Below are 18,519 nucleotides of genomic sequence, written 5' to 3'. Positions count from 1 at the left end.
TGAAATTACAGGACAGTTTGAAGTGTAGCACCTGCAAGATCTGTTTAGCTTGGCAGTCATATCCTATACAACGAAATATTTGCCATCAGAAAAGTATATTTTGTGATGCGCAGGAAAATATTTCACAACTTAAATTAGCATATTAACCTTCTCAAGTTACAGTTACCATTACAGTCTACCATTATCAAGAATGATCAACAGTTTGAATAAATAAACAGACAATGCTGTGTTTTCTCATGTATTTGCAGCTTAAAGTCAGAACTAAAGGTCAGTTTGGAAATCAGTTACAGGTCAGAATATGTTGAATCGTTTTAACTCTCCAGGGCACATTTAGTCACAAGCAAAGTGTTTACTTTATATACAAAAACATTACAAATATGTAACATTTATTTACTATAGATTGTAACACAAAAAGTATTTATCTGCGTCATTTACATTATGTCATACAAGTGCAGACTGTTTACTACCAGTGTTTAGGTAGCACACAAAGCCATGGTCTTGTATCACAATTTGAAAAGGCTTTACTCGGCATGTGCAACATCAGTGTTTAATGAAATATCTTGTGGAGTTCATGATATTGAGGTAAGAAGCATTCCTCTCAAAAAATAATTTGTAACTCTACAGCTCCGTTTTCAGGAATGTTCTGTTTTGGTCTTGATATTTGGGAATATACAGGGTAGTGTGGCGTTTAGGACCGTGTTAAACGCCCAGTGTTTGTCGTGGTGATGACCTGCTGCTGTGTTTTACACACACACACAGTCGGTGTGAAACAAACGGACTGTACGTCTCACTCCTGCACAACACATGCACTCAGTGGCCAGAGCAGTAAGTACTGAAGAAATAATTACTGTTAGGACACAGTGAGTGCTCCAGTCCCATGGGTACAGACGACNTATATATATATATATATATATATATATATATATATATATCCATGTAGTGCAGCCTCCTACACTGGGGCTGAGTTAAAATAAAGTATGCACCTTAATGCACACATGCCTCAGCACATACAACCTCGTCAACCTTAGTCCAATGCTGAACGGTGACGTGACAGATGGAGTCTGTGAAGTAGTCACTTACTGTAGCAGACAACAGTGTCTAATTTATAACTGACAGTCTGTAAGAAACAGGTAGAGACATCAAATATACACAGACACGCGGGACAGGGAGGGATTCAGCCATGTTGTGCTTGGGTCTATCCATCAATGTCCCAGCTGAAGAGGTGATGTTTCACCAACATATCCTGCACTCCCTCTTTCAGCGGCCTCTGCTCCTTTTCCTGGAAGAGAAAGGAAATGTTAAAAGCTTTTACCTGAATACAAAGTAAACACTACACCAGAGAGGGCAGTTTAATTATATTAGACATGTGACCAAACAGCAATTGGCAGCTTTAAAGAGTGCACTTTGAGTGCTGCTAACAACGTGACTGAAGTCTGGCCAGAAGGGATTTACAGATCGAGCTGATCCATGGAGATTAATAACTGTAACAGCAGAGAATCTAAGGCAGTGAGAAGTACTGGAGGGACATAAGCAACATGAAGCGATCATTAGAAATGTTACTTCACTTTTTCAAAAGCTCAAATAAAAAAAAAGGTACATTAGGGTAAGGAAGGGAACTACAGAGTGAGTTGATTTGTGTGGTAGGGTAGCAGTCTCACACCAGCAGATAAGTAAACTAGTCCCTAATGGCTACACTAAAGCATGTACAGTCTCACATGTGACATGTTACCTAGAGGTCCCAACTAAAGAGGTGATGCTGAACCAGCACATCCATAACTTCTGCTTTCAGAATTGCAGATTTCTGAAACAGCATAAAGTCATACAGTTTTTCTCCCCTGAATACTAATACATTGTCTTTGAATAGTAAGACTTGCTTACTACTGCTCTATATGAGGAGGCTGTGGTTTATCTCCTTGACTCACCTCTTTCTTGTCAGGTAGCTCACAGTCTTGGGAGAGGCTGAAGGCAAACTTTGATAGGACCCTGAGGAGACGACAAACATACAACAGTCATTATTTGTTTGATTAGTCAGATTATCTGTCTATATTGATTCGCAGGGTTAATATTGCCAGCCAACATCAGGAAGTCAGCACCAAGGCAGCAGCTTATTCAATTTAGTCTCTCTTTGGTCAAAGTTTCCACAGTTCTTTTTTTTTATTTTTTTTTTAGATCTTTTGTTTTGGAGTGGCTTTGTCCCTTTAATGGCAAGACAGTTTGAAACATGAAACAGGTAGAGAGAGCTATGGACTGGATTCGAACTCAAAGCCACTGCAGCAAGGACAGTGCCTGCTCTAACTACTGAGCTACAGGGCACCCCAAAGTTCCCACAGTTAACCACTTTCAATGTGCTGTCTGAGATTTTAATGATCTCTAAATGTAAGATAAAGTCAAAACTGGCTGCAGTTTTTCAGTGTTTCATACCTGAGCTCACACTTGATCTGTACCCATCCAGGACTGCGAAGGAACGACCATGGATGATACCATTTCTCTACAGCAGCCATGCTGGAACACAACACCTCCAACCACAGGTGCAGCACCTGCTCACTGGAGGGGCAGACACACATTAAGAATCAAGCAGCCTGAGGGTGTGTGTGTGTGTGTGTGTGTGTGTGTGTGTAAAATCATAATGAGCACATATTTAAGCCTTTGCTGTTTGATAACATGTTCAGAGTAACTGTGACGATTTATTTTCTGCTTGTGTATGTGTGTGTGTGTGTGTGTGTGTGTGTGTATCGCTCTTGAAAACTCACTTTAGTCCGACGCAGACAAGAGATCTAAACTTGACATCCATCTGTGCGTGTGCTGTGTCGTGGCTCATGTTGACTGACTGCACCGCCTAGGAAGAGCAGACAGAGGGCGCTCACACACTTCTACTAACATTCATTCCTGCAGGCTGATTTTAAAGACATGGCTAGGCCTCACCACACAACACTACTTTCAAGAATTATTATGGTTTCTTATTGTTGAAAGCTAGAACAAACTTCTCATGTCCAAACTATAATCTAAAATGTTTTACTTAAGTCCTCTGAGTAAATGCTTACTCACTCTGTACAGCAGCTCCTCTGGCGTTAGAACTTTCCCATCTTCATCTAACCTGGTAAATATCAGAGAGGGAGGACTTGTTACCTTAAAATGTTGCAGGCGTATACCTTAAAAGTGGATCCTCACTTCACTGCCAAAACACATTTCAGTTCTTACTGAGTAAATATCTCATTTGTTTCAGATCCCAAGTTTGTTTGTGTTTTAAACCAGACGTGTCTCAAAGCCTCATCACACTTTCTTGCTGATGAAAGTGTCTGGATGATCCAGTCCTCAAAAACACTTCCATGTGAATATAATCCCTCAAAGCCATATTAAAAGGATCACATGAGCAGACATTTTAACAAACAACATAAGGACAGTTTTACCTGTAAGTTTTACACAGCACCAGTCTGGAATAGACGGAGTTAAAGTCCCTCTCTACTTCTCTACTGGCCGCCTGAGAGAAAACAAGAAGACAAAGAATGATAAAAGCTATGGTGAATCTGATACAACGGCTTCGTGCAATGAGGTGCCATTCAAAGAAAAACTCTCCTACCTCTTCTATGAATAACCAAGGATGACAAGGCCCTCCCAGTATAGATGGTTTCTTGAGACCGTGCTGAAAGATGGCCTTTAGGGCCGGACACAGCGTGCCCCTGGCCAGGTCTGTGACTGCCTCTGTCACTGAGTCATCACCTGCTAATGAGTACTGGGGACAGACACACAAACAAAAAACATTGGTAAGGACACCATTAATTAATATCCAAGATACTGAAAGGGGAAGAAAACAAACATATAAACTGACAAATGTTACATGAATTAAATATTTAAAGGTTCATCTGCTGTAAAATCAAAGTCAGCACAGACACTTAATCCTAATTATGATGATATTATACTGCTTCCATACCTCTTTGCTTCTCTCATCTAGGATCTCCACAAACTTTGCTGGAAACCATCCTGTTACAAAGAGCCGCAGAGAATGTATGTTAAATGAGCTGTCAGACAGATTATAGCATAATCAATTATTCAGAGGGCAACAGTGGGTGTTGATGAGACAAGGGACACACCTCTAAGGCCGTTGAGCTCTCCGACCCAACAGTGTTCATCTTTCTGTGAGATGATCTGAAAGAGAAAAAGAAAAATACAGCTGTTAGATTGAGAGGTAAGGGGGTATGTAAAGAGTAAGTACAGTGTGGGTACATGGTTGGAAACAAGAAGCCGAGTGTTGTCTGTGCACTTCTGTGCAAGTCATGACTCACAGTGATGATGTCATTCTTCCTGAAGCCTAATTCATCATCATCATGTCGCTCAAAGTCCAGTAAAGCCTTCGCCCGCCTCCGTCGGTTGCGAGACACCACAAGAAAGTTTTCATGATCTCGCTGGTGGCTCTCCATGGAGTAGTCGGGAGTCAGGTCCTAGAGACAAGATGGGAGGGGACAGAGTGAATGAAAAGGATTGAGGAATCTATACTGAATGCTACAATATGATGGTATTACAATATTAAATTCTGACATGCCAGGAAATTAAGGAGGTTGATTCATAATCCACAACAAGGGCATAAATGACACTTTACCTGTGCTGCAGTGTGTGAACTCACAGTGCTGGAATGACGTGGGTCCAGACAGTGAAAGTGCTCTGCAGTGCGGGCGATGGCCTCCCGCAAGGCTGCCACCAGCTCTGTCTGCTTAATGTTCTTGGATTTCAGGGCCTCTGCCTCATCCTCCCCAAACAGCAGGGAGCTCAGGGTGGACTTCCTGCGCAGGGATTGTCTCCTCACCACCTGAACACATTCAAACACATGATAAATTATTATTATTTTTTACATTTCTAAAGTAAAAACATATATATGTAATATAGTAATATATGTTATATTTCAGCACACTGACTTTGAAAAAGCTACAACGACTGACCTTGTTGAGATTGGTGTTGAGTGTTGTGTTGTTTCCATTGTTGAGCTGCGCCTGTTCATTTAGGATGTAGGCTAGGTGCTTGTGCCGGTGGGCTTCCAGTGTTTCCTGGGATAGCGTCCCTGCTAGCCTCATAGCCTCCCCGAGAACTGCAGGCCCATCTCTCAGCTGACTTGGCAAGTCTGATAGAGTATTAAAAATAGACGCAGAGTTCTCTGATGATACGAGCTCCTCCTCCTGGGGTCGGGGAGTAAATTTCACAAGGATTAATACAGTTTTTGTAAATAGTAGGAGTAGGCAGTGAATAGTTGGCATGGCATGGTTTCTGGCTGTGGTAGTGTGTAATTGTTGGCATAGTCGCTGTAACATGACCTTTGGATAAACAGAAACTATCATCATCTTCTAACGTAGAAAACACATGGAGTGACTAAACTAATAAAATAACTGAATAGTGAATATACCTTGATCTTGAGCATGCCCAGTGTGACCTGGAAGAGCACCAATGAGCCCTGGTAGAAGAGCAGGTCCCAGATCCTGAGGAGCAGACGGATGTCCACCACACTGGCAAATGAAGTCAGGAACCAATGCAGTGTGATCAGCGACAACTCTGGATGTAGAACAGGGAGGGGATTACATGCTGTATGCTACATACAGGTTATAAATACTTTCACATTAACTGTATCAGAGGATGATTTGTCACCAACAACATTTGCTAGTTTCATCGAACAGTTCTATTTGTTTGTTTATAAACTGCACAACAGAAGGCTGAAATGTATTAACTGAAAGCCCCTGTTGCCTCTCTGATGCCACACACCACACTCGCACCATCTTTCCTAGTAACACCCATCCTTACCTATGTCATGCTCCTGCAGAAGACGGTCGAGGGCTGGCAGGTACTGAACAATGAGCTGGCGGAGAACCCTCTGGTCAGTTTGGACGCCCAGCAGAGTGGAGGAGAAGTAGGATGGAGGAAGGAGGTCTTCGATCAGGGCACACATCATCCACATCACATCCTCTTCCTCGAGAAAGAGCAGCAGACAGGAAACCACCTGGAGGGATCAAGGCAGGTGTGAGGGCAGTGAAACAGTAAGCAGTGAAGATGGAAAAGGTGAGAAGAAAGACAAAGCAAAACACAAGGATGTGTATGGATGTACATGTATTCAGCTGGCTGGTGTAATGTAGTTGTTTGTGGCAACATGAGGTACTGTATGTGCGTGTTCTCACCATGCCAGTGCCCTGACAGTACCCAATGTCTGGGTAGAGCCAGGCCAGGCCTCTCAGTACACGTCTTAGCCTCGGCACTCCAACGCTGGTCAGACTGCAGAAACATGCATTGGTTGGCATGGTCCGTAACAAGTCCTTCTCTATCTGAGGGACAAAGAATGATCGCATCATGATTACAAAACATAGTAGCAGGAAAAAAGGCAATAAAGACCTCACAATCACTTCTGTTAATGCCTTGTTAAATTATTCAGAAATGTACCAGTGACACGATCAACAAAGGTATTATGTGAAAGGTTATTCTCTCAGTTTGTAACCACAAACACAAACAACTGAAAGAAGGTTCATGCGACCAGGGGTCCGTTTCACAAAGCAGGTTCAACAAACTCTGAGTCTAATCCTGAACTCTGAGTTGATCTACTCTGAGATAGGAAACTCTTGAGTTTCTGGTTCCAGAACAGCTGATTTGAATCAGTTTAATCAACTCGGAGTAGTTTCACCTGGAGTTAAGCGCGTGCACCACAACTATAAAAAGCCAGCATCAATGGAGCCCCGATTCGACGAGTCACCGGGGCAACGGGGAAGAGGAGGGCTGCGTTTTTCACCCCACTAGAATTAGAAATCTTAATGCGCTCATATGTAGTCCTTCGCAATCACAATAATATTACAGGGGAAGACTGCTTGAATGGTAGCCTATTAATTTATTTCATTTAGGTGCAATCCCGCAGGGGAGAAGCGCACTTGGCAGCAGCTTATGATGAAATATAAAAACATTGTTCAAACAGGTAAGACCTCGGCATAATCTCATGGGGGTACCTCATTTTGATCACACTATACTTTTTCTTTGTTTTGCACTATGCTTTTGCACCTTGTTGTTTTATATTGTCCTTGTCTTCTGTTTATGTCTTTGCACTTACATGTATGTACTTCTTTTCTTTGGTTTTAAATGTAAAGCGTCTTTGAGAGCTGTAAAAGCGCTGTATAAATAAAATGTATTATTATTATTATTATTATTATACATTGTAAAGTAAATATTAAGTGGCTGTTATTATTATTATTATTATTATACATTGTAAAGTAAATATTAAGTGGCTGTTTCACTGTGCAGTTGTTTTACTCCCAACATAATGCTGTTTTCACACACATAAATGTCTTCTCATCTATATCATGTTCTGTTAAATAATTAAGCCTATTTAAACTAACACAGACTTCTACTCAGCCAACAGAAAGAAGGCAGATGCCCGTAAAACGAGCACACTTTTCTGACCGCCCTGCATACAGTTGCCTTACTCAAGTGCTCAGCATCTCCGACATTGTACAAAAAACTTCCATTTGCAAAGAAACGCAGCGCAACACACAATATCTGCTGGGATGTGAGAGCATGACTACGATTGGTAATGTTGCAAATGTAAGGACGGATTAGGTTGTGTATGTAGATGATGGACTGTGACGTGAAACGGTACAGCTCAAAAAGATAATTGTGTGGAAATGCTAGAACATCTATGCGCGGTCTGATAACCATCTCCCGACGAATATTTAATTCTCTGCGCAGTAATGCTGCACCTTCATCCACGGGATCGTTATCAAAAGGACTTGCCATGTTAGTGAAAAAAGTCGCCACCTACTGTGCCTAATGGACTTCTAATATACTGACTCTGATTTTTTAAATGATTTTTTTAAAAGACAGACGGCAGAACTAGGCTACGCCAAAACTCGCCTGCTGACTGAATGAATGAGGAAATCAAATGGAGTGTGTGGCTCTGAAAGAGGGCGGAGACAGAGAGAAACTCGAGGTTCGTTGAGAAAAACCTGGTCCCGACCAGGTTAGGTTCATAGAGTCTGTTACTACGGTAACTGACCGAGAGCTTAAGTTACCTCTCTCTCTGAAACAGGTTAGAGTTACACCTCTTTCTCTGGTTTGAGTTACCTCCCTTTTTGAAACGGAAAACTCAGAGTTTCCCTCATTTCAGGGTTAACAGACTCTGAGTTTTCACTAAACCTGCTTTGTGAAACGGACCCCTGAAGCAAGAAAAAGTATGATAGAGAAAACTGTTGTGTACACAGCCACAGTAAAGTGAAATTCATTTCTGGTGCATAGTGTTTTAGAGAACATTAAATATGCATTCAAAACTTTGCAAAAACACTATCTCCAAACATTTCAGGAACCATAATTGAATTGTGTGTGTAAACTATGAAAAAGGTGTAAGGAATAAAAAAGTACACCAAGGTGAAAGGGAAATTCCCCTGGGTAGATAATGAGAAATGCATTTTAGTTCCCTATTTTCTCGGAATTAAATGTGTGAAAGCACAGAATGTCATTCAGACAAGAATTTATGTTTATTAGGAATTGATATTTGTTTGAAAGAAGAAGCAGAGAAAAAGGAGCTGTGACTGACTTATAATTCTGTGTTTGGTTTAATGTGTTTGTCTGTTTGTGGTTATAGTGTGTGTGACTGTATGTGTGTGGATCCCAGGCAGAATAGAGAAAGCTTATGCTGGTGCTAATGGAGATCGGAATAAAGAAAGAAGGAAAAAGAAATGTGCTAACCTGTTATCTAAGATTGAATCTCTAGGGTATTTTTATTTCAATTAACTGGGTCTTAAAATCATCCTCGACTTTATAGTATTAACTGTATAACACCATGGTAGCGCCTGATCCATCACCTTCCTCATCTGTCTATTTGTATCTTAGTGAGGGACAAAAATAACTATAAAGTTGCACCACTATCACCTTCATGTGACAGCACAGCTGGCTGCCAAAACAAACACAACTTACACCTAAATTCTTACTAGACCTGACTGTGCAGTCAACTGCAGGATAGACGTGAATGCAACATGGTAAAAGCTGACTGTTTCATCTTCCCTGAACTGTGGCACCATGTGTATACCCCTCTATAGGTCTACAGCAGATTAATAGCTGCTTCATTCATGTATTTTGGGGCTGTGCAACATTTAATGAATCAAAATGCACAGGTGTATAATACATACATATGCCAGGAAAGATTCTTTGATTCCATTTAATAGCTGTTTCTAATTATTAATTGATTAATCAACCAATTATGGATGCATGTTCTCAAGAAGTACAATGCTTGGTTGGAATTCTGCTATGGGACTGTGTTTGGTTATGTGTACAGCAGTGTGGGATTTTTACCTGTTTAGCTGTGCTGGTGTCGTCATTGGAGCTGTTCTTAATGATTTCTCTGTAAGTGATCTCCGAGGTCCTCTTCTTCTGCAGAGCTCCAGCCAGACGCATCCATAGCTAACAAACAAAATAAGTGCTATTCTGTGACTTTGTAGATAACAAAAAAATGTAAATATGAAATGCAAGCGTAGCCACAAATTTAACTTTTATTTTTTAACTTATTTATTTATAAAAAGAAACTGACTAGCTATCATGGGCAGTATTTCAGCCCAATGTGTACCACTCCTACTCAATGACACAAAATGTTCCCTCATGCTGAGCGGGTCTGCTTACCTGTGGCCTCATGCTGTGAGGTATGCCACCGAGCACCAGGGAACGCAGGCGCTCAGAGCGTGGGAGGACGGGATCAATGAGCTCCCAGGTCAAATCGCCCACCGTGTGGTTGTGGGTGAACTCCAGGTGGGCTTGCCAGCGCAATCGCTGCTGGGGGTCTTCACGCTGGGGTGAGCCTTCGGAGCCCAGCCAGGACGTGGGCTTCCCATCGTCTGAGTGAGAAGAGAGTAATATGTCAAGATACGTGGTTCGTGTTCTTTGTTTACAAAATATTAACCTAAGTAAACCCCAATTTCACCTCTCGAGGGGAGGTGTTATAAAATGTAATGGAATCATGCATGACAGTGACGTGGTAGGAAAGGGGAAGGAGGGGAGTGCGGGGAAATGTGTCTGAATAAGAGACAAGTGGTTAAATAACAAAGCCAAAAATAGAACTCCCTTAATGGGAGACACACTGTACTCCAGCTGATTGTTTATTACGTGCATGATTACTATTAGGCAAAAACAACAACCAACATGAATACATCAACAACCAGCTGAATGCGGAGAATATACTGCTGCTACACAATATTTAAGATAATTTAAAGGACAGGAAACAGCCTTCTGAACCACTACACTAGAACAGACCTTTAATAATGTACAAAACACTGTGGTACAAAAGTGGCACAAAATATTTTCCCAGCCTAAAGCAAGAAAAATAAAGTCATAACTCTGAGATCACATGCCCTTAGTCTGTGTGCATAATGCAGCTACTGTCCAAAGATATGGAGATTTCCATTTCTGCTTCATAACTGGGATGAAGGAACTTTACCAGTGTGGAAAAAATAGAGTGAATCAAGAAGAAGTGGGCATGTTTGCATGTGTCAACGTGAGTGAACACATTACCTTCAGTGTCCACTCTGAAGCCAAACTCGTCATATTGGAGTTCAGGCTGTTCTGAGGGCTCCTTCTACAGAGACACAACATGCATGTCATTAGCAGAGGAAAGGAGACTGTGACAGGCCCTGCCGACGATGGCCACAGCAGCTTTTCTTAGCGTCTTAAACACCAGTTAACACAACACATCAGGTGTCAGTGTCACATGGAGCTCCTGAGGCATTCTGGTCTCTTATATTCTGTCACGCAATTCAGATGAGTCATCGTAGCTTGTTATTTTATTTTCTCCCCTCGCTCCAGAATAGTCGCTGTCTTCAGTCTCTATTTAATGTCACAGATTCTTAGGGTTTGCACATAAACACCACATGAAGTCATATCTTACCTGATGGTACTTGGCCAAAATGTCCTGAGGCCACATGCTTGGGGTGAGAGCAGAGAACGGCCCACCAGGGGCTGGTGTGTAAGTACCTAAAACAGAGACGGATACAGAAATCAGAAAAACTGGTCCTTAAACAGAAAATATGATGCGTGGAGTTTCGAGAATAACCAAGACGGTTAAACCCACAAATGAGATATCAAGATGTATCCAAAGTAAAGAGTAATGAGTAATGCCATGACTCATGTAATTTCAGCACTCCAACGTCAGCGTGTATTTGTGGACGTGAATACGTTTCTCTGATAACCAGAAACAAATGTACAAAGATCCCCTTAAATTGAGAGCCTTTTGCATAAAATGTATACAAGTCTTTTACCTGACATTTTGTTGGTATTAGAGTGAATGGCTTCTATACGCAAACACCACAGTCACTCTGGAGGAAGGAGGTCAGCAGATAGCACCCACTCTGTAAAAAGGACAAACAGAGGAAGAGAAAAGGTTGGTGGTTCAATCCCGTCATTGATTTCAACTTATAACAGTTAATTTTCTCTAAACCTGCCCCTGTGCTGTAACCATCATTACTATTTTTCAAAAATTATGCAAGTACCTCCACAATAGTCCAAGCTCAAGTCCAATTATTCCATAACACAGCAGTGTTTCCTCTTCAAGCATTACTAATGGGAGAGATTCAGAGGCTTGACACAATTATCGCAAGTGAGAGAGAGAAGGGAGGACATTCTTGTGTCTCTTGTCATGGCCATATGACTGCTGCACTTACCAGAGGCTAATTGCTTTATTTAACTTTGTGTGTTGCTGCTCTGTTTTTAAACAGTTAAAAGGTCCAGAGGCTAAATTAACAGACATTCTGTGAGAATTCAGCTTTTTCTCTTTGAGGATGTTATCCTACTTTTACTTGGGAAGGTCTTATGCATCACATATGTGGTAGTTTTCTTAGATAACTACTCAGCCCAACTGTGGAGCAGCTCTGAAAATGGCTGTAAACTTACAAGGGCTCTGACAACTTTGCATGCTGTTCTACTGGCTAGTTTATTAATAGATAATCATGAAAATAGGTAGGTAGTTATTTTAATTTGCTAGGCTCTGTATTGGATAGCCTGCTTCTATTGTGTGTATGTTTTTATTGTATCACATCTACTTTAAAAACTAGTTTTCTTGTAGACAAAGCTGACAGAAAAGTGTCTCCTAGTATTCCAATGACTCATTTGGAAAACACTCTGTAACTAATTAGAACTGCAATTACATAATGGGGCTGCAACTAACGATTATTTTCATTGTCGACTAATCTGTCGATTATTTCTTCAATAAGTTGACTAATCATTTTATTGAAAAATGTGTTAAAATGTTGAAAAATGTCGGTCTGTCTCTCCCAGACCCCAAAAGCTGCCAATATTTGACCGTAAGAAGCTGTAATAAGAGTGTTTTGGGGTACTTTAATAGTACTTTTCTATGAAAAATGACCCAAACCGATTAGTCAACTACTAAAATAGTCACTGATTATTTTAATAGTCGATTAGTCATCGATTAGTCGACTAATCGTTGCAGCTCTATTACATAAATAATGAAGCGAACAAACAGGAAGTAGGAAATATAACCATTTACAGCACTGCCGAGCCAATCACCATATCTCTTCTGATGGTGACATCAAAGCTCTGGCTATTGTTCAGCCATCCAGAGTGCTCGCAATTTTTGTTCCAGTTATGTCACCTTTAAAAAAACGAGTATCTCAAGTGCATCAGTCAGCCAATGCTTGGAGAATATCTGAAACGGATGACTAAAAATAAAACACACCGGCGACAGCAGATTCGTACTCTTCATCTTTTTTCTTCTGTGTGCAAAAGTTCAGCAGATATGCCACCGACAGTTTTTTCAACATAATAATAAAATTGAAAAACTAGAGTGTCACTGGATTTTCTTTTTGTTCAATTTCAGCTCAGCCTATTGGTCTACAGGCTATTATACACTCCAATCACCATTTCATGCTGCATATAAACACATTAAAACTGGAAGTCCAAGCCAAATAATCCAGATCTGATATACATACAACAAATATGCTGCTGTCCAAATATGTTTTGAGCACACAGAATAATCACAAATCCCCTGATTATTGGATAGTCACTTCCAATTATTTGCACAAAACTCAGATTCTGAGTCAATAAAGCAGTAAAGTAAGGGAAGAGGAATTTGGATGCTACTAAGGTCATGACATCGTGCTATCAGGCTCATATGAAGTATCCTAAGAGGAGACACCATTTGGAACGTGAGCACCGATACACCACACACAATCATACACGGGCAGACACAACAGCCCAACAACCGTAACCTGCAAAAGAGGCTCACCAGCATGCAAACACCCTGCCAAAATGATTTATTCCAGCAGCAGGCTTGCAGCATCTGAAGAGGGATTTAGGACTTAAGAGAGATGAGAAATCAATTTGAGGTTTGGAGGATGGCCAAGTACTTTCAGGCTAGCTCTGTGTGTAGCTCAGGGGAGTACTGGGATTTTGGAGCGACTCCCTTACAAGAACACAAACAGTTTAATCACCTGCCAAGAAAACCAACACGACTGAGCCCCTTCTGCAAACTGTTGCACATATTGACGAACCTAACTGCAAATTTCTGCTGCAGAAGGAAGCAAAAGTTTGACCAGACACGATTGGTTGATTCATTAATCAGTTAATAACATAAATATAATCAGCAACTATTTTGATGGTCAATTGTTTAAATATTTTTTTTTTAAAAAAGGCTACAAACGCTGGTTTCAGTGTGTCAAATGTGGCGATGTGCTACTTGTCTTGTTTACATTGTAAAGACCAAGTGATTTCTAGAAAAACTTTAATTTTGAATCCTTATTTTCAGAGTTAAACTAAGATATGATCCTTACTGCAAACTTGTATACAACTAGGTTGTTTACAATGTAATAGTAAGTAGCTAGCTGTAGGCATTAGCTGTTACTGTGGTTGAGGTTAACCTGGAGTAAACAGAGTCGCCCATTAACAACTTAATGTCAAGAATAGAGGCCAACCAATATTAATTGCAGCCACTGGGCTACCACAGATACTTCATATTGGCTATATTTAGGCATTCATTCATTTTGGAGCGTATCCCAGCTGACATTGAGCGAGAGGTGGGGTCACCAGACTATCACAGGGCTGACACATAGAGACAAACAACCATTCACACTCACATTCACACCTACGGACAATTTAGAGTCCCCAACCTAACCTGCATGTCTTTGGACTGTGGGAGGAAGCTGGAGTACCCGGAGAAAACCCATGCTGACACGGGAAGAACATGCAAACTCTGCAAGGAGGGACTCCCCCACCCTGGGGTTTGAACCCCGCACCTTAGGTGCGAACCAAGAATGCCCTTGCTGTGAAACGACAATGCTAACCACTGCACCATCATGCTAGCTATATAAAGGCCTATATAGGAAATTGCAGCACATTCCTACTGGTTGTGTTTTTATAATTACATATTTTTTATTATATTATATTTACCATGTTAAATTTTTACTAATGTTCAACTGTAAAGTTAACTGTCTCAGTGCATCCTGAGTCACATTTTTTTTTGTAAGAAATTTTGAGGGGTCCTTAGCAAAACTGTTTCTGTAAAATAAAATATTACATGATGTATTATTATCCTCACTATCAAAGTTCAATATTAGTTTTACCTCAAAAATCCACTTATCAGTTGGGGTGTTGTCAAAAAGAATAAATGGATATACTGTAAATCAAAATGTGTAAATTTTTCAACACCAATATCAAGATCTTTTTATATGAATAATATGAGATATATATAGTATATTGCAATAGTAAACTTTGTAGAAAGTCAATTGAGAACATGTTTATGGATTAACAAAATGACCAGACAGGACTGTCTGTACATTATCACATTGACTCAAAAATCCAATATTGCTATAAAGCAGGCCTAATTGTTTATTTACAACACTCCACAATTGCCAACACAATCAGAAATACTGCAGAGACAGCAACCTGGATTTGGACTAACATGTTACAAATTTATATGATCTTACAATACACATCATCCAACCCAATACTGATTATAGAACTACTTGAAACACCCATGAAAAAAAACACTAAAATCACTTTTGGCTGTGTCTATATAATGGGATGTTTCTCTTTCTTACTCTGACACAAGATCTTTTCCATTGTTTAGGTGCGGCTGTGCTCACCTGTGTTTGCACAAACCGGTCAACTCCCTGCCGCAGGTAAAGCAAAGAGTAACATCCTGCTGCGCAGACACAGCACGTGTGTGCCTGTGTACACACAGCAAGACCCTTCCTTTTACATCAGTAGAGTAAGTTCTCAACTCTACTTTGATAATTGAGTTTGTGTTGCCATGTTAGGCCCACCAACACCCCCCCCTTCCTTCCCAAACACCTCCTTCAGTTGTTCTCACAGTAGCCACAACAATGGTGACTCATGTTCCCCTCTCGTGAAGACGCCCACCTACACGGCCATGTATGTCAGAGAATTACAGGACCGGCTCGTGCCTTGCCAAGTTCGCTTTGGCTGAATTATGATAGACAGTTCTTTGTACTCTTTGGCAGACTGTGTCTTTCCGTCTGTCTCTCTTTCACACACACAGCCACACGTCACATCTATCAATTCACACTCTCGGTTACACACAGAGGCATGTGCCACCGTGGTGAACAGGAATGTGGCTTCGACAAGAGCAGGGGAATAAGAAGATATTGTAAAACCCCTTCTAAATCAATGCTTTCCAGGAAGTTAAGGGAACAATATTCTGCAGGGGGAAGTACTTAAAACAATGTACAGCTCTTCATAATTTTAGTTTATTCCAGCTGACGACCCTGCAGCTAACCCAGAAGGCACTAAAGGAGGTGCGGCAGGCAAAGCCTAGCAGGTACAACATCACCTGTATTCCTAATCAATGCCAAGCTGTCTAATTTACAGAACCACAGCTTTATTTGTAACTAAAGGTGGGGGGGGGGGAATTCATACACCATAGTATCATGATATTTTTTAAGTGGCAATATTGTGTCAGTGCATGGACAAGTATTGATTTTTTTACTTAAAGAAATGATTAATATTGCAAATAAAAATTAAACTTTTGATAGCCTATGAGAATTATAAAATGGATTGCTTTTTTTGACCCACTAGATACATTTTGCTGCAGTAAAAATGACTGAAGTGAGATGAACAGACTGAAAACCTAATCTTGTTGGATAATACAGATGTTGACAAAGATTTCCTTGCAGCTGTGGTGAATCACAATATATTTGATCACAACACTAAGCATGCCACAATATGTTTAAAATTACAATAATATAGTGTGGCTTAAGCATCATGATAATATCATGTCATTGGGCCTCTGGTGATTCCCACCCCTATTTGTAACAAGCCAAAGGACATTAGATTACAGAAAGCAACAAGTGACTCATCTGGATTTGTGGTTACACACACACCACATAGTAATGCATGTTAAGGTGTACCACAAACATGTTTTTAATGTGCACCATCTGTATGCTGAAAAGCTCCTGTTGTGCACGTTTCTCATTAGACCAGTGGAGGGTGTGGGCAGGTCTACAGGGTATGACCCACCTCTTTTTCTGGCCGTTTACAGTGTCCCAACCTATCAGCAGAAAAGCAACTGGAATTTTTTGGAGAGTATGTCCACTTCCTCCTCAGTAGCCTACCCATTTACCTTAGTGCACCCACTTCATCACCTATGACTACATCACTGCATTAGACCCAAAGCAAAATATCACATGAGCTGCTATGAAAAGTATACTGCGTACTTGTATGCAAGTGTGTGTGCATTACGTCAGAATAATAAATCACAACGTGATTTTCAGTATGAAGCTAGCTGAATTGTGGTTACGTCAAACCCCAGCTGACGTCAAATGCAGTCAAAAGACTGTAAAATGAGCAATACTTTCAATGACACCTTCCAAAGGCAACACATTTGGCCGACTATATTCTCTTTAAGTTATAAACTACACCAAACGTGCACTATAAAAATAAGCTGTGCCTATAAATTGATAAAACTCACCCGTCTCAGAGACCTTAATGATTCCACTGTGAGTTGTCAGCTGTTAACGTTAGCCAAACACGCTACCTCTCGCTTTAAGCTAACAGTTACACACAATGGTGGCCAACAGCCTGCTAGCATAACTTACCGTGACATTATTCTACCGAAAGCACAAGGTTACGTGTTGTGTCGGACGTGTCTTCTGTCGTTGGAAAGAGTCAAACGCCATATGCTATGCCATCTTTCGTCTCGTATTTGTGATTTCCCCTGCGTTATGCACCTGCTAGCGACGTGTAGCTCCGTGGTATCCTTACACCCTTTAAAAGGGCTTTCCTGACCATCCTGAGAAGTAGTTCCACATCCCGGAACTACACGTCTCGCTGAAAGATATCCTTCCGCGGAGGACTGGATGACGTAGGCACACGACGTTTGCTTGTTCCATTCATTCATTAGTTTCCTCGTCCTTTTTGCTCATTCACTCCTGCAGGAAAATGAAACTCTCGCGATTTAAAATTGTGCTCATGATGATGTCAGATGAAATTAGGAACACTTTATTGCGAACACAACACATTTTAATGGAAATCTGGCTCCATCTATCTGGTTGTTGAGTGTGTTTGCTGTTTTGAATGACACGTTTAACCCCTTAAATCATGCTTTTTTTGTAAAGGACGTGTCCCTAATGAACTGGCAATAAGAGGAAACAGCTGTTAACCATTAAATCTGTGTTTTTTAATGATCTTAAACATTTCCTGGAAAGATTTCCACTTGAAATGTATTATTATTACATAGGCCTATTATTTCTAAAACAATAAGATCATGAAAGTGGCATACTTTCTTTTCTTATCCTTGATTTTGAGCATTAGTAGACCATCCATACAAATTCAATTACCCTATTAAATTACTAAAAAAAAAGAGGAAAATATGTTGTTTTTAAAAAACAATTTACAAAAGTGGAAAAAGGTGCTATGTAATCTTTAGTCAAGACATGAAGATCAGTTGTATCTCCTTTAATTAGTTTGAGACAAACCTCAAATTTCCTCTGAAATGGTTCCACTGATGGTTAAAACATAATGCTTTTACACAATTACTCCACAAGATGTCTCTGGTGCAATAAGTGCACAAGCCTTTTCACACTGGCATACTCATCATGGCTCAGCCACTGAAAGTAAGACCTCACAGCACACAGTATGTTTCTTATCACAGCACCCACAAGCCTCAATCTTCCACCTCCACACAACCACCAACCCTCTCACCCACAAACACACCTAAGATAAGATATTTTAATTGAGGTCTGGTGTGCTCCTGCAGTCCAGACTGACCTTAGGGGACAGTGCCCTGTGTTATCTCACGTTAGTTAGCAGAAGTCAGGCTAAATGGGCATTAGAACCATGTGATCAGCTATTCTTTAAAGTATGAGATGATTCATGCGTGACAGGAGCCGGCACTTTGATGCTGGGCCTGCAAATTTTGCACAGTGAGAGAGTGCATTTTAATTTCTTCTGAAAAAATTAGATAGTGTGTCTTTGTGTGTGTGTGTGTGTGTGTGTGTGTGTGTGTGCATGAAAACACATGTTGCAGAGCTCCTGACTGAGGAGTCAATAATCCTT

General features: G+C 40.7%; 1 protein-coding gene across 2 annotated transcripts; it reads right to left on the bottom strand.

Annotated features, from left to right (window-relative positions):
- Positions 1 to 896: 896 nt before the first annotated feature.
- sgsm3 (small G protein signaling modulator 3) lies at positions 897 to 17,240 on the bottom strand. Of its 2 annotated transcripts, none has more exons than XM_050068551.1 (21): positions 17,061 to 17,240; positions 11,253 to 11,342; positions 10,883 to 10,968; positions 10,510 to 10,573; positions 9,625 to 9,836; positions 9,301 to 9,408; positions 6,153 to 6,296; positions 5,782 to 5,977; positions 5,390 to 5,535; positions 4,932 to 5,165; positions 4,619 to 4,801; positions 4,281 to 4,436; positions 4,089 to 4,143; positions 3,929 to 3,978; positions 3,578 to 3,730; positions 3,408 to 3,478; positions 3,046 to 3,094; positions 2,751 to 2,836; positions 2,422 to 2,544; positions 1,923 to 1,983; positions 897 to 1,279 (listed from the first exon to the last, which is right to left on the bottom strand). In XM_050068551.1, the coding sequence occupies exons 2-21, from the start codon at positions 11,257 to 11,259 to the stop codon at positions 1,196 to 1,198; spliced, it is 2,268 nt and encodes a 755-aa protein (XP_049924508.1). In that variant the 5' UTR covers positions 11,260 to 11,342; positions 17,061 to 17,240; the 3' UTR covers positions 897 to 1,195. The 2 variants fall into 2 exon arrangements, with proteins under 2 accessions (XP_049924508.1, XP_049924507.1); XM_050068550.1 differs by having other exon boundaries at positions 4,595 to 4,801; positions 17,061 to 17,239.
- Between the last annotated feature and the right edge of the window lie 1,279 nt (positions 17,241 to 18,519).

This window comes from Epinephelus moara, chromosome 18, assembly GCF_006386435.1.
Source record: "Epinephelus moara isolate mb chromosome 18, YSFRI_EMoa_1.0, whole genome shotgun sequence".
Lineage (NCBI taxonomy): Eukaryota > Metazoa > Chordata > Actinopteri > Perciformes > Serranidae > Epinephelus > Epinephelus moara.
Note: the sequence above shows the minus strand (reverse complement) of the source record. Positions and strands in the feature narration are given on the sequence as shown.